Source organism: Plectropomus leopardus, chromosome 7, assembly GCF_026936395.1.
Source record: "Plectropomus leopardus strain MGB_pleo_1.0 chromosome 7, ASM2693639v1, whole genome shotgun sequence".
Classification (NCBI taxonomy): Eukaryota; Metazoa; Chordata; class Actinopteri; order Perciformes; family Serranidae; genus Plectropomus; species Plectropomus leopardus.
In genome coordinates this window covers 4,762,441-4,777,706 of record NC_142182.1, presented here as the reverse complement: position 1 = coordinate 4,777,706, position 15,266 = coordinate 4,762,441, and the positions used below count along the sequence as shown (strand labels likewise).

Sequence of the window (15,266 nt, the reverse complement as noted above, 5' to 3'; positions counted from 1 at the left end):
TTAGACTTCTGCTTTATGATAAAACGATGTGAATTATTTCAACAGCCACCGTAGCAGATCTCTGCTTAGAGCAAACATGAATTATTAACATGCAATCATACTCATAATGACAATGCTAAAATGTTGATGTTTAGCAGGAATGTTTACCATGTAGCTTAGCAGGGTACCATGCTAACATTTGCCAACAAGCACAAAACACAAATTCCAGCTGATGCTAATGGAAATGTAATTTTGCTGGTATTTTGTCATTTAAAAAAAGCATGGGATTTTTTCCTGATGGTATCAGAGGAAAAGTTCCCCATAAAGAAAGTAGTTTTAAGTCCACTCTGATCTGCATTCAGTGTTTCTGTCCACTAAAGCAGCCGTCTTTCAGCACCAGCTCCTGCAGAGCTGAGACGACATCGACCTGCCAGCTCGCCATCACCAACCTGACTGACAGCACAACCAAAATACTTTTTATGTCAGAAAATCCAGTGTTTGAATTTACAGATGTCGCAGCAAATGCAACCGCGGGCACTTGATACTATGACTCTCTATGAACACTCGTCAGTGCTTAACCTTCTCAGCATTTATCATCAGAGAGTGAGCATTCGGCTGCCAGGCTAAAGGTGAAGGATGTGGGCCTACCTGTCATTGTTCTGGCTCCGGGCTGTCACCGGGTCAGCTTGCTCTCTTGTGATCCAACTCTGCTTCACTTTGGCTCCATTTACAGTTCATTTGTTGACAATAAAGCATGCACAAAATTACGAGACAAAACTTTATGGGGACGAGAGGAAACTCCACTGTCTGTCTTCCTCGTTGCACTCAAAACATCTCCTCTTCTACTGGGGCTGCACACCTGGTCGAAATCACCTCTCTTAATTACTTCCAGCCCCAGGTAAACCCAACCCACCTAACCTGACAGCCACGCAAGGCAGCCAAAAACAGAGTGTTGACGCTGATTTTATTTTCCAGCTCACTTGCAAATTAAGGGAATCTGCCACTGACAGACAGACACTGGGAGCGGATAAATTAATAAATGTACTGCTGACAAGCAAACCCATTAACACCGGGGTCGACATCAGTTTTCATATGCTGCATTTGGACTCCTCTCACAAGTATTCAAACCTAAAAAAAAACAGGTTTGATTTCTTTCAAATGCACTGAAAAATTTTATGCAAGTGGTAAACTGGTAAGAAATGTCCCAAAGCCTCCAACAAATGAGTAAAAGATGACGAGTATCTGAAAATATAATTTGACTTTTTTTTTTAAAGTATGCGACAGAAAAAAGAAAAAAATATAATTTTTCCGAAGGTCTTTTTTTCATTTTTACTTTACCCTACTTTTTAAAAAATTTTATTTTAAGGTATTTTTCTTGTAATGTCTTACTAATTCCTTGGTAATTCTGGGGGCATGTGTCAATGCCCTCAACCCATATTTAGAAAAAAAAAAAGCCAATTAGGTTAAACACATACGGAGTTAGATGCATGTGTGGTTTAAACCGCTGTCAGTGCAGATTCCGCTCCATTAAACGCGACAGAAAAAAACTCGGACCGCAAAAAACCCCTCTGCTTACCGTGGGTACGACAGAAACCTTTTGCAGAAGCATGAACTGAAATTATGCTTAAGTTAGTGTGGCATATTCAAAATAACTGCCAAAAATGGCAGCCCTGTTGCCAATACCATACAGACAATGACAATGACACCAAAAAATAATGCTTGAGCAGGCTTGTCAATCCATATGATGGCTTTAAAAATTTCAGAACATATTTTAACGGATATATGGACTGCCAAGACAATGAATGTTGAATTTGATCGGTGTGCCGAGTATGCTTTTGAAGGGACTTTTTGTAGTTTAAACTGAACGCCCATCTTTTTTTTTGTTCATAATAGCAAGCTAGTCAGCCAATGACAAGTGAAGCCTGTTGATATTATGGCTTTTCCTTAGCCAACCTGTACATAGATACGGGCATGACAGAATGAGTGTCGACTGAACAATTCAATTTACAATTATAGTTAGGATTCTTTAAGTCAAGACAAAATAGGAGGTTTGAGGGAGGAGAGGACACAGCTATGAGTTTTTACAGCTATGAGTTTTCTTTTAAACATTACATAAGAAAGTACAAGCAGTTAGGATTTCTTTCTGTAATGATGCCCCAGAAAATGATAGGCTGAATAAATAAAAACATTAAGTACATATTTTACTATTATATTTTACTTAGCAAGTATTTAGTAAGTAAGTTTTTTTTTTCTTGTGTAAAAGCAGGTTGTTGTCACATTATGAGGCAATATTTGCAGTCTGGAAATGAATAGGTGGGTGGGGTGAAACTGATGAAATGAGTCTTGGACATTTATGATGTCAATTCACTAGAAATAAGTGCTGAGCCACTTTAGTAAGAATTTGATAAAGAGAAAAGGTGACTGGAAGTTACTCCTCCTCTGTGCTGGAATAGAGCTAAGGCTACCTTCAGTGTCACAATTCCAGTGGAAAGCAAGTTATATTTATTACCATTAAGTATAAAACAAATATCAGAGTGCAATTCTTTAACTCTTCATATTAAAAAAAAAGTTTTTTAATATTATTATTTTCCCTAGTTTATCCTCCTCTTTTTTCTCTGAAAATAATACTGAAAAAAGTTGCAGATAGTTGATTCTTGGGTATGTGAGTGCATGCATATGTGTTTAATACTTAAGAGTATGGGTTTAAATTAATAAAGAAGGTGGTGAATTAAAATTCAGTTACTTATTGAGAAGAGGTGGGTTTAAATAAGCTTATACTTCTTCTCACTCCTTTTTCAAATATTAAACCAAGTCATCATGTGTTTGACCATTTCTTTTGCTTTATGTCTTTTTTACATGTTTTACATGTTTACATGTTTAAATCAAATCAAATCAAAAAACTGAAAAATCAAATCAAATTGCAGAAATCAGATTATGCTGTTCAAGTATATCAGCTATTTAATTAACTAAATAAATAAATACTAAACACCTAGAGATTGTCCAATCTCCTCTTCATCCCAGTTCCTCATGAAAATCATGTTTTTATTCATTATTTTGAACTGGTTGATGGTTGGACATTGTTTAAGCTGCATGTTAAAACTGTTTTGAAGCTTCACGCCACAGATTAATATACAAAAACTTGCCCTGGTGGTGGGAACACTGTAAGTTTTGAAACTGAATTTCCCCCCTTAAATTATAACCCGCTCTCAATCACTGAACAGTTGTTTTTTTTATATATATTTCCTGGTAACAGCTTATTTTTATTTTTATTTGCTCTGTTTGAAATTCCACAAGATCTGTGAATTTTAATAGTTTTGACTGTAAGAATTATGAGCTGGTGTGATCCAGATAACTGACATTGTGAATGACTTGTATTGTTCTTTTTTTGGAGAATAGAAAGTGAATGTAATGAACTTCTGTAGTTGTTGCCTCAAGCCTCCGTGCAGTAATTTAGATTTGGTAAAACTATTCAACAGTAGAGAATATGAAGTGTTTTCTGTTTCACAACTTGCTTTGCTTTGTTTAGAACTAAAATGCATCTTGATTGTCTATTTTGTACATGTTTAATGTGTGATTTTCGGCTGATTCTTTCATCTATTGTCACCCCAAGAAATTTATTAGCATTAACTCTTTCAAGCTCAACCTCGTCTATCTGTATCTTTACTTGCATAATATTTTAACAGTTATCAAAAACTTCAATAATAATAATAATAATAATAATAATAATAATAATAATAATAATAATAATAATAACTTTATTTATATAGCACATTTAAAAACAATAGTTAACAAAGTGCTTAGGCAGGGACTCAGGGAATAATAAGATAAAAATCAACAAATATGCCAAATAGAGAAAGTGTTAAAACAGTTAAACCATACAAAAGGTCAACAAGATTAAAGCCAATAAAATGTATAAAAGTGATCAAGCAGGCAGATCGCGAATAATAGTTAAAGTACTGAATTAATCAATTTTAGAAAATGTAAGAATAAAAGCAATAAAAAATGATAACAATAATATAAGAAGTAATATAAGAAGATTACACGCTTATAATTCAGTTAGCTTTTGGTTTTGATTCTCAGTGCACTGCACGTCCTGCGCTCTTAAACACGTACATGTACACACAAACCCACAGATATGTGCACCAGCAACATCTAAAAACAAAGACCCCAGTGTCTCAGGGGGGATGAGGAACTCACTTTAAACTATCACTCAAACACTGCAAACACACACGCACATGCACACACCCAGAACGAACTGAAGGTTTTTGGTAAGTGATGTCAGAGGTCACTGAGGTGAGGTGGAGTGAGTGAGTGAGTGAGTGTTTTGGGGTGAGTGTGTGTCAGAGTGGTGGGAGGGACAGTCTTGTGTGTATAAATACAGGACTGTGATGGACAAGGAGCATGAAAAGACGAGTGTAAAGACACTCAAGGACATTTAGAGCAACAGTTTAGCTGACTTGAATAAAAAGAAAATCTACAATGGCCAATCGCAACGGTAAGTTATCTATCTATCTCTGTATATTTCGTTCTTAAACCCCTCTCTCTGCAGTTCATATCACAAACTTTATGGGAGATTATGAAGCGTGTGAAAAATGTGCTGATTTATGACTCAACACTTGGGTGCGATATGACCCATCCTAATTCCTGCAACAAGCACAAGTCTAGCTAGGACAGGGACCAGACTGGTCAAACGAAGCAACATTTTAAAAAACAGCAAGTAAATATTTCGTCTTTGCTTTTTTTTGTTGGTATACTCATGATAGATTGTGCAAAAAATTTCAAAGTTACATGTTGACAAATCCCTCATGACAAGCCTTTCTCCCTTCCCTGCCCTTTTTAGGACATTTCTCAGATTTTAGGACTTCTTTCTAGGACTTGAGGATGTTTCTAGGATTTTAGGACATGTTGAGGATTCAAGGATGTTTCTGGGATTTTAGGATGTTTCTGGGATTTTAGGATTTTTTTAGGATTTGAGTACATTTCTAGGACTTGAGGATGTTGCTAGGACTGAAGGACCTTTTTAAGATTTAAGGACATTTGGAGGATTTTAGCACATTAGGTGCTTAGATAGGACCTCTTTTGGAGGGTGCAGGGGATCCTCATCTGGCACTTTCTTGATAAACAAGCTCTATTATGATGCTGTTTGTGCACTCTGGCTCCTTATATATACCAAAAGTACAAAAACAATTCCCACTGTGAATTATTTCATTTTTATTGTGAATTGTAAAATGGTCAGGGGGGCACCTCGCACCTTATCAGGGGCCAGATTCGGCAGTATCACTGGGTTAAAGTCTTTCATCACTACCAATATTTGATGAAGCAACAAAACACCCTCAGACAATTGCTTAACTTTGTCTCTGTTAGGTTACATTGTTGATGTGGATCTGAGAAGTAATGAAAACAACTTGGCTCACCGCACCCGGGAGATCGACAGGCAGCGCCTGATTGTCCGCAGGGGTCAGCCTTTCTCCATCACTCTGCAGTGCTCCGAGTCTCTGCCCCGCCAACACCACGTGGAACTGGTCCTGCACCTCGGTGAGTGCAGCCTCACTGAGGTTTCTGACGCTCATCTAGTGTAAACTGTTCACTGTTTACAGAGGAGATGCTGTGCCAAAGCAAAGAGAAATTCAGTTAAATCAAACTACTTATCTGCTATGTAAATACACACTGACACAAACACAAAAAAACACTGGATCAAAAATAATCCAATTCGGGTCAGTTGTGGTGTCCAAATCTGGGTCAATCTACCACCAGCCCAGTACTTAATGTTTGACGGGTGTAAGAGCCCCTGGTGTGTGTGTGTGTGTGTGTGTGTGTGTGTGTGTGTGTGAGTGTGTGTGTGTGTGTGTGTGTGTGTGTGAGAGAGCGTGAGCGTGTGTGGCACTTTTCTGAGGTCATTTTCTAATTTTTTTTCAGTCTTTTTTGTCATTGCTTATTTTCAGGAAATTTGCTTGCAACTTTTTCTAATTTCTTTGTAGTTTTTTGGCAAATTCTTCTTAAATTTAATCTCCCCATGTTTTTGAAAGAAATGGAGCTGATTTTCTCAGGTATAATTAATGTAATATAGTGACAAAACTTATGTAGATGATGAGCTGACATTACAACAATCTGTTTTATAAATTACACTAACTTTTTTATGATTCTTCAGGTAAGAGAGACGAGGTGGTGATCAAGACTCAGAGGGACCATGGGGCTGGAGACAAGTGGTGGTTTAGTCAGCAGGGAGCACAGGATGAAATGCTGCTGACTGTGCACAGTCCAGCGGACGCTATCATCGGCCACTACCGCCTGGCTGTGCTGCTGGTGTCATCTGACGGACGAATTTTAGAGAAAAACGACAAGTTTAGTTTCCACCTGCTCTACAACCCATGGTGCAAAGGTAAAACATTCATCCACACATACAAAGTGAACGCATTCTGTATTTTCTGTGAGAGATCAAACTGCAATGACATGCTGCAGCATTTAAAGTTTAGCATGATGAATAATGATAATTCTCACCTTGTCGTGTTTTTAATTGAGGTCCTTGAATGTTCGAAAAACATACAATTGATGCTTATGTTTCTGTTGAAATTAAATTTAATGTTTGTTAACGTGTGTGTGTGTGTGTGTGTGTTTACTTACCAGATGATGTGGTGTACCTCCCCGATGAGAGTTTGCTGCGGGAGTACATATTAAATGAAGACGGAGTCATTTTCATGGGGTCCTCAGATAGTATCAAAAGAGTTCCCTGGAGTTATGGACAGGTAACACACTCTCTCTCTCTCTCTCTCACACACACACACACACACACACACACACACACACACACACACACACACACAGGACACACATGAGAAAAATACGTAGTCTTGCATTCATTTCCTGCAGTTTAACTGCAACCCCCTAACCCCCTTACCCAAAACCTAAAACCTAATATTAGCTTAACCCAAACTAACCCTAATCCCAACTCTTCAGTGACATACAATATTTGTCATGAGTGGATCTTTGAGTGTTTTAAAAATGAAGGCTATACTAAAACTAAACACTAACTAAATTATGTGAGCTGCATATATTTTAATCCTCACTTGAGGATTAAAATATATGCAAAATATAATAGTGCTCCGACAGCACTAAACCCGAGTGTGAGCAGCGAGTAACAACAACCCCGCCCACATGGAAGAGTGCTGTCTGCGGTGGAGCACAGATCTAGGGTTTAGGTACATTTTCGTTTTTGATAGAAACGCAGCTTATGACTCATAGTGTATTAAAAAGTGAAAATAAATCATTCCCTATTTTTCTGTGGACCCCATTTAACTACCTCGAGGAAACCTATGGGGGATCCTTGGTTGAGAACCACTGGCATACACACACATCCACACACACTTCTGTGAATGTGTGTGTCTGTCGGGCCAGTAGGTGACACGTGTGAATTGTCACAGCAGTGTGACAGCAGAGACTCGGAGGCTTCGGCTGGATCAGGAAATCTGTTAGTTGGACGGAGGAAACTTCTGGACGGGAGGTGTCAGAATGTAACCAAACCACACAAACAAGGACTTGTTCCTGCACAGCTTGCTGAGAGGACAGAGAGGGAGACAAACAGACAGATGGCAGATAGACAGACAGGAGGTGGTGTAAGAGATACACACATAAACAGATCAAGCAACAGGAGACAAACATGATTTGAAATCTGTTTGAAAAAAATGGTTGAGAAGCATCTCCAGTTCAACAACCAATCTTATCTTTGCTTTTCTACCTCTTTCTCTGTGTCTCTCTCAGTTTGAGGACTATGTGATGGACATCTGTCTTCAAGTCCTGGACAACTCCAATGATGCCCTGAGAAACTCAAAAATGGACCTGGAGCACAGAGCTGACCCTGTCTATGTCAGCCGGATAATCAGTGCAATGGTGACGATCTCTTCTTCTTAAAAACAACAGTGACAGTTTAACAACAAAACAAGAAAAAAAACATCTGCATTTTGTTGTCTTTTTCAAAGTGGTAGCCCATATGATACTCGAATGATCCACAAATATGCACTTCTGAAAGCTTTTACATTCACATGGAGCTCCTTCCCAGAAATACCCTCAAAACAGAAGCTGAGTCCTTAAAAATGAAAGGAGTTCAGGATATTTTCTTTACTGCTTGACTGACAAATGATCTCTATCCTTTACATATATATTGTCAACGAGATTCATTTCTTATGTGCTTCATGCATTTTTTCACCTTTAATTACGTGTTGTCTTCACCCACCCAGGTTAACTCTGCAGGGGACAGGGGTGTGTTGACCGGTAAGTGGTATGAGCCGTACTCTGACGGCGTCCCACCGTACAGATGGACTGGCAGCGTGCCGATCCTCCAACAGTGGAGCAAGAACGGGGCGAGGGCGGTCAAATATGGCCAGTGCTGGGTGTTTGCTGCCGTCGCCTGCACAGGTTAGGCTTTCAGAGATTTCACCGCTGCACAATTGAACGATCCGAAAGAGTCAAAGTAATAAAGATGAAGGAAAGTGTTTTCAGAAATACATGCTGCTGATTGTTGTTTGTAAAGGACTAATTCATCAGTAATTCAATTTGTAAAGGAAATATGCTTAATATTGCTTGAAGCTTTATTGAGGAGAGTTAGATGAAAACACAGATTTCTACCAGCAGCCAGGTAACTTAGCTTAGCATAAAGGATGTCATATTACTCATGACTGAATTCATGATGAAAACGTTGCTTTTCTCTAATATGATGAATGAAGAATCCAAAAAGGTAATCATTCTTCATGAGAAGTCAGTGGGGACTGCATGTAACTATAGCAAAACTTTACATCTAGTGACAAACTCTCACACAACGTAGGCAATTTAATTAAGTCACATTTATCCAGTTGTACGTCAGTACTTCTATAACAGATTAATTTTTGCTAAAACGTTAACGTTAATGTAAATTGCTCACCTACAAGGTTTTGGTGAAATGCATGTGTTTGAGAACTACCAAACATATGACCAGATAAATGAGATTATGCTGCATGAGTTTTGTGAGAGTTTGTAAACGAATGTTTTTGAAATACTGTAAATTTGCGACCTTTCAAGACGACCCCCGTTCACTTCGATACGTGAAAAATGTTCGCCTTTTTTGGATTCTCCGTAGAGCCATGTGAGAGAAATAAAGTGTTCTTCATGAATTCAAGGTAATGTCAGTTTGGGGAACCAAAATTTGAAAGGCAGTGAGGAAAAGAAAGGAGTTAGGGACAATGAATGCATTGTACCTGTCTGATGTTTGTTTCTTCACAGTGCTGCGCTGTCTGGGAATCCCGACACGCCTCATCACCAACTTCTCTTCAGCCCACGACGTGGATGGAGACCTCAACATAGACACTCTGCTGAACGAAAGCCTGCGCTTACTGAAAGACCAGAGAGAGAGTAGCTGGTAGGAACCGACAAACAAACACACACACGCAGCAGAAGGCATAACAATCAAATATAATGAATGATCTTGTCACCTCTTACAATTAGGAACTTCCACTGTTGGGTCGAGTCCTGGATGAGGAGAGATGATCTCCCCAAAGGAAATGACGGCTGGCAGGTTTTGGACCCCACCCCTCAAGAGCTGAGTGAAGGTACAGTCCTAACTCTTTTGACCTAATCTCTGTTATTCACCTCTTTCTTCAACTTGACTGTGTTTTACAAGACATTTCTCACCTACCCAAAAATGCACGCCCTACCTGTTGACTGTTGTCTTTCATCATTATATTGTGTCTTTCTTTGGTGTCATATATCTTTGTTAAAAAATCAGCATTGTTTCCTGTCACTGTGTCAACTATCTATTAATGCAAGAATTGCTTTGAGGAAATCTGTGACAAAATGAAATTTTCATCTTCAGGTGTGTACTGCTGCGGTCCGTGCCCAGTGATGGCCATCAAGGAGGGAAATCTGGGGGTGAAGTATGACGCTCGGTTTATATTCGCGGAGGTAAACGCTGACGTCACTTACTGGGTTGTCAAAGGAGATGGCAGACATCAGAAGGTGATTTGTCTTTGCTCAATTTGAAATGTATCTACATGTTCCGGGAGCAAATAAACAAATTTATTTAATGATGATGATTTTTATTGTTACAGCTCAAAGTGGACCATGCAGATGTGGGGAGGAACATCAGCACCAAGAGTGTTTATGGCGACAACAGAGAGGATCTCACTCTGCAGTACAAATATCCTGAAGGTTAGTGGGAAACTTGAACACAGTGATTGCACAAATTTACTGCCATCGTGCTGAAAAAACTTACTATAGACACGTTTATCTAGTTCAGTATACAACAGTTTGTTAACCTCAACATTGTCAGTTATGCTTACATATGTGTTTGTTCACATAAGAATGTCAACAACATTTTAGCCGAAATGATGCCAGAATAAACAGCAGGGTTTCCCCAAAACTTATAATACTATATATAATACTATATATTTACTTATGCACGTCCGAAAAAAAATTAAAACAACATTTCAAAAATGACACAGCATATTCGTCTGCTGCAGAGCCATGTACACAGCTATAGTCTACTGGCAATGGGACAGCAGTCTGTAGCCTATTTTTAATGTTTGAAAAACCCACATGCATGTGCTTATTTTGATTGGAAAAGTGGCATCATTTTGGGATACACCTATTAAGATATCAGTTTCAGAATAATCTTAATAATTGAAAGGTCTTTGCTCGTTGAAAGGGTGCACTTGCATTATTATGTTGTGATATCTTTAATATTGTATTAATGGCATAAAATGCTCTCAAAATGACAATGATATCATTTATTGCAATTATATCTGAGACAAGATATATTGTTCAACAAAAGCAGTTATCATGACAGGCCTAGTTATAAGACTTTGTTTGGACTTTGTTGTAATTGTGCTTGTATCTGCTTATAGTCATTAGTTTAGACTCATGATTAGGGTCAGTTGTCACCGAACAAAATCTTCTCCACAGGCTCCAAGAAGGAGAGAGAGGTGTATGAGAAGGCTGGACGCCGAGTCCCAGAGCCAGCCAATATGATTGCAACACCAGAAAAACTGAAAATGTCAATCAAGCATGCCAACCCTGTGTTTGGGACGGACTTTGATGTGATTGTTGAGGTATGGAGTGTTAGAAATGTAGCAGGATGGATGAATAACATAGTAAAATGGGTAAATTCTTTCACACTGTAAACTTTCTCTCTCTCATTCTGTCTGCAGGTGAAGAATGACGGAGACAGAGACGCTCATGCTCGGCTGACCATGCTGGTCACGACTGTAACTTACAATTCTCTCCACCGAGGGGAGTGTCACCGACAAACAGAGGATGTGACTGTGCCCGCCCACAACGGTTAGTAGCTCAAATAAAGGCACAACGGTCTCTGGCTCAGATGTGCTGTAAAACAACAGTGAGCAGATGTCTGCACGATCATGTTCTTATATTGCAACAGCATGATGCACCTTTTTCCTTTTTAATACTGTGTGTTTGTGTGTGTGTTTAGTCCACAAGGAAGTGCTGCGTCTGCGATATGAAGACTATGTCAAGTGTGTCTCTGCACATCAGATGTTCAAAGTGAGTGCCCTCTTGGAGGCAGGGGAGCGCGAACCCCTCATGACCATGGCCACCATCCCACTGAGCATGCCTGAGCTCCTTGTCCAGGTGGGTACACACTGAGCATGCTCAGAGGTTATAGTTGGGGAGGATGTTCTCATGCACTGTTTGTACATATACCGATTTTTGCATATCCCACATAATCATGAGGCAGTAATTTGTGTGGCTGAAATCATGCTACCAATGCACTGACGGGAGTAAAGAAGAAAGCAGCAACACGTGTAAGCCCGGTATAGGCTTATATCATTTCAGCATTCCTATTGGCAGTGTGAATGCAAACTTAAAAACAAAAACCAACAACAACCACACTTTTAGGTATATAGGTCTTGGGGGAGTTCCTCTCAGGGAGTTCTCAGAACTGTTTGATTCAAATACAAATTTAGTTGCTGATTTAGTTCCTGAACTTAGCTCTTGTGGCCCTGTAGTACCTGCAATTATATGGTTGAAAAGAGGCCTCAGGAAGAGCGACTGAAGAAGGATCCCTCTTCCAGGCGTGCAATAGATGTCGTATATAACAATTAAATTAGAGTAATGACATGAAGGAAAGAGAAAGAGAGAAAGACAGAGGGGGAGAGAAGCACAGCAACAATAACAATAGCATATCATATAACAACAGTGACAGATGTAACATTACTAAATGCACTCTATGATAGCATGTGATGTTGCGTGCAAATATCGTAGGTGTTGAAAAGAGTCCCATGCTTATATTAATAGTGGAGGCATGACGCATAAAAACGGCAGTAGAAGGTCGCATCGAGCAGGATCGCGGCATCTGCGCAACCAAGGCCCATGACACAGGCGCAGCCTCAGACAGGACCACAGCAACAGCACAACTGAGACCACGATCAAGGCGAGCCGGAGGTGCTGCCACAGCACGAGCATGGATGTTGATGTTTTTAACGTTTCCAGATCGTGACCTGTGATCTCCCACAGTGCCATTTGTATCCTGACCACAGAGCTGTCTCCTCTCTCTCCAGGTGCCTGGAAAGGCTGTTGTGTGGGAACCAGTGACAGCCTTAATCTCCTTCACCAATCCTCTCCCAGTTCGTCTGAGGGGTGGCATGTTCACTGTGGAAGGGGCCGGCCTTCTGACTGCTACTGAGATCCGTGTTAAGTAAGTAACTAGTGAGGCACCTTTTGTATGAGGCAAGAGCACAGAATTAACAAGCAACTTACAAATTCAGACATCTGACATGAACTATAAAAATGAGGTCTCAACTGGTCAGTTTATGACAGGACCTCAAAAAAATGAAACAAAATACAACTCGGACATTCATCACTCTCTTTTCTTTTTCAGTGGTGATATATCTCCTGGCCAGAAGGTGTCTGTCAAGCTCTCGTTCACACCCACGCGCACCGGGGTCAGGAAGCTCCTGGTGGACTTTGACTCCGACAGACTGAAGGACATGAAGGGAGACGCCACTGTGGTTGTCCGCAAGAAAGCCGCCCCAGGGGATACCCCCTTCCCTGCACATATTCGCCACCCTGAACTTCCTTTACCTTGTTCAAACCCTGTTTGAATGTAAAAGCATTTCCAGTATTATAACACTGCACTGCGCACAATGTGCACATGTATTCTATTTAAATGATGTCTGTAACTGTGACCATATCCCAGAAAGAAGCACCAGACACAGTGTTCATTTAGGTACCTTAAAGCCACTATGTGTCAGATTGTTAACATCTCTGACCGCATTAATACCTCCCAGCAAACAATTTTTGGTTCTAACAATGTTCTGAGAATGGTAAAATGCAACCAGTGCAATGTTTTAGTAATGTTTTCAGCGGCAAGTTTTCCTTTAAAGCGTTCTTCTTAAAGTTAGCTTATCATTGTCTATAAACATTTTTTTTGTTTTAAATGCTAAAACTCCTCAATAACATGTCTTGAATGTTGCTTTGAAAATGTTCTTCCTTCCACAAACGTTCTTTGAACATTACATTCACATGTTTTCTTTTAAGTATTATTGCAACTTGTAGGAAACATTAGACAACAACAGGTGAAAGCCTCTATATGGCAAATGTATTTAGATATTTAAAAAAAGTTGATTTTTTGCTTTTTGCACATGAAATTATGAAATGAAATGAAAACCATCAGGACCCTCAGAATACCCTCAAAATATGCTCTACTTGTTGAATGATCAAAAAAATCTGTTTTGTTACTTGATTATGTCTTTGCACTGTTTCCAATCCTATTTTAGTCAGTATGATCGGAAGAATCATATTAATTCCTTTTTTTGTGCATTATTATAATCATTCTGTGTGTTCAAAGTGAAATGACAAAATTTGCGCAGCATGCTTTTAATAAAGATTTTTCTCACCACTATTAATTTGATCTGACGTGTTATTGATATCTGAGGTAGACAATGTTGCATCTGCAACATTATTTTAAAGCCTCAAACAACTGGATCACCATCAGCTTTGTTATGATGCCTTTCACAGACCTCTGACACCTGAGAAAAATGGTTTAATTTCGAAAACATGGGAAAAAACATCATGAGCAACTTGGCGAGAAATGTCCCGCAAATTACAAAAATGAAATTAAGAAATAAAATAAAATAAAAATGCTAAAAGGTGCCAAAAAAGAAGGCCAGGGGAAAATGACATAAACACGTTCAGCTCTGAGCTTCAGGTCCATTTTTGAGCTTTTCTGGGCATCACTGGAGTTGACCAGGACGTCCATCACATAGTCTCACAGGCCTCTCAACCACTTTTTCAAACAGATTTCAAATCACATTTGTCTCTCATTGGACACTCTGTTTATGTGTGTATCTCTTACACCACCTCCTGTCTGTCTATCTGCCATCTGTCTGTTTGTCTCCCTCTCTGTCCTCTCAGCAAGCTGTGCAGGAACAAGTCCTTGTTTGTGTGATTTGGTTACATTTTGACACCACATGTCCAGAAGTTTCCTCCGTCCAACGAACAGATTTCCTGATCCAGCCGAAGCCTCCGAGTCTCTGCTGTCACACTGCTGTGACAATTCACACATGTCCCCTACTGGCCTGACAGACACACACATTCACTTCACAATACACTCCTGTCTCTCTCTCTCTCTCACAAACACACACTTTTGCAAAATGACAGGGGACGAGGGGCCAGTCACGGCAACCCTTGTACACTTTTCTGGAATTTTACACATTTTTTAAATTTTTTGGGGGGATTTCAGGACATTTCCAGGATTTTAGGACATTTTTTAATTTTATTTTAGCATGTTTTTTGTTTTTTGTTTACAAACATTTTTATTTTAGTGCATTTCTCTTATTTAAGATTGCTTCTAGGGATTTTAACACATTTTTTATTTTAGGACATTTCTAGGATTTAAGGAATTTTCTATGATTTTAGGATGCTTCCAGGATTTCTGAATGTTTGTCAGATTTGAAGTTTTCTAGGATATTAGGATATTTCTAAAATTTTAGGACATTTCTGGGATTTAAAGAAATTTCTCAGATTTTAGGACGTTTCTGTAGGAATTTAGGAGATTAGAGGCTTAGCTAGTAGTTCTGTTGGAGGGTGCAGGACATCCTCCATTGACACTATTTTGATGCTGTTTTATGCACTCTGGCACTTTATGCATACAAAAAGTACAAAAACAATTCCCAGTTATAATGAGCTTATAGATATTTTGTGGTTAAAAGAAATTAGCATAACACAGAGGTGAGAGCCATAAGAGAAATCTCTCACATTATGGTGGATTGGACATAGACCAAAAAATATTTCTATCTTTTCTCTAC

General features: G+C 39.3%; 1 protein-coding gene across 1 annotated transcript; it reads left to right on the top strand.

The window, feature by feature from the left end:
• Positions 1 to 4,355: 4,355 nt before the first annotated feature.
• Positions 4,356 to 13,861, top strand: LOC121950812 (protein-glutamine gamma-glutamyltransferase 2). The gene is made up of 15 exons (XM_042496935.2): positions 4,356 to 4,474; positions 5,344 to 5,514; positions 6,128 to 6,358; positions 6,604 to 6,722; positions 7,735 to 7,863; positions 8,211 to 8,388; positions 9,229 to 9,364; positions 9,451 to 9,554; positions 9,818 to 9,960; positions 10,053 to 10,152; positions 10,906 to 11,051; positions 11,151 to 11,280; positions 11,432 to 11,589; positions 12,519 to 12,655; positions 12,839 to 13,861. Exons 1-15 carry the CDS (start codon positions 4,459 to 4,461, stop codon positions 13,059 to 13,061), a joined length of 2,121 nt encoding a protein of 706 aa, XP_042352869.2. The 5' UTR covers positions 4,356 to 4,458; the 3' UTR covers positions 13,062 to 13,861.
• The last annotated feature ends 1,405 nt before the right edge of the window (positions 13,862 to 15,266 follow it).

Coding starts and splice junctions, on each gene's coding strand:
- LOC121950812 (XM_042496935.2), top strand. Junction 9,365..9,450: donor GACCAGAGAGAGAGTAGCTG/GTAGGAACCGAC, acceptor TCTTACAATTAG/GAACTTCCACTGTTGGGTCG. Junction 10,153..10,905: donor GCAGTACAAATATCCTGAAG/GTTAGTGGGAAA, acceptor TCTTCTCCACAG/GCTCCAAGAAGGAGAGAGAG.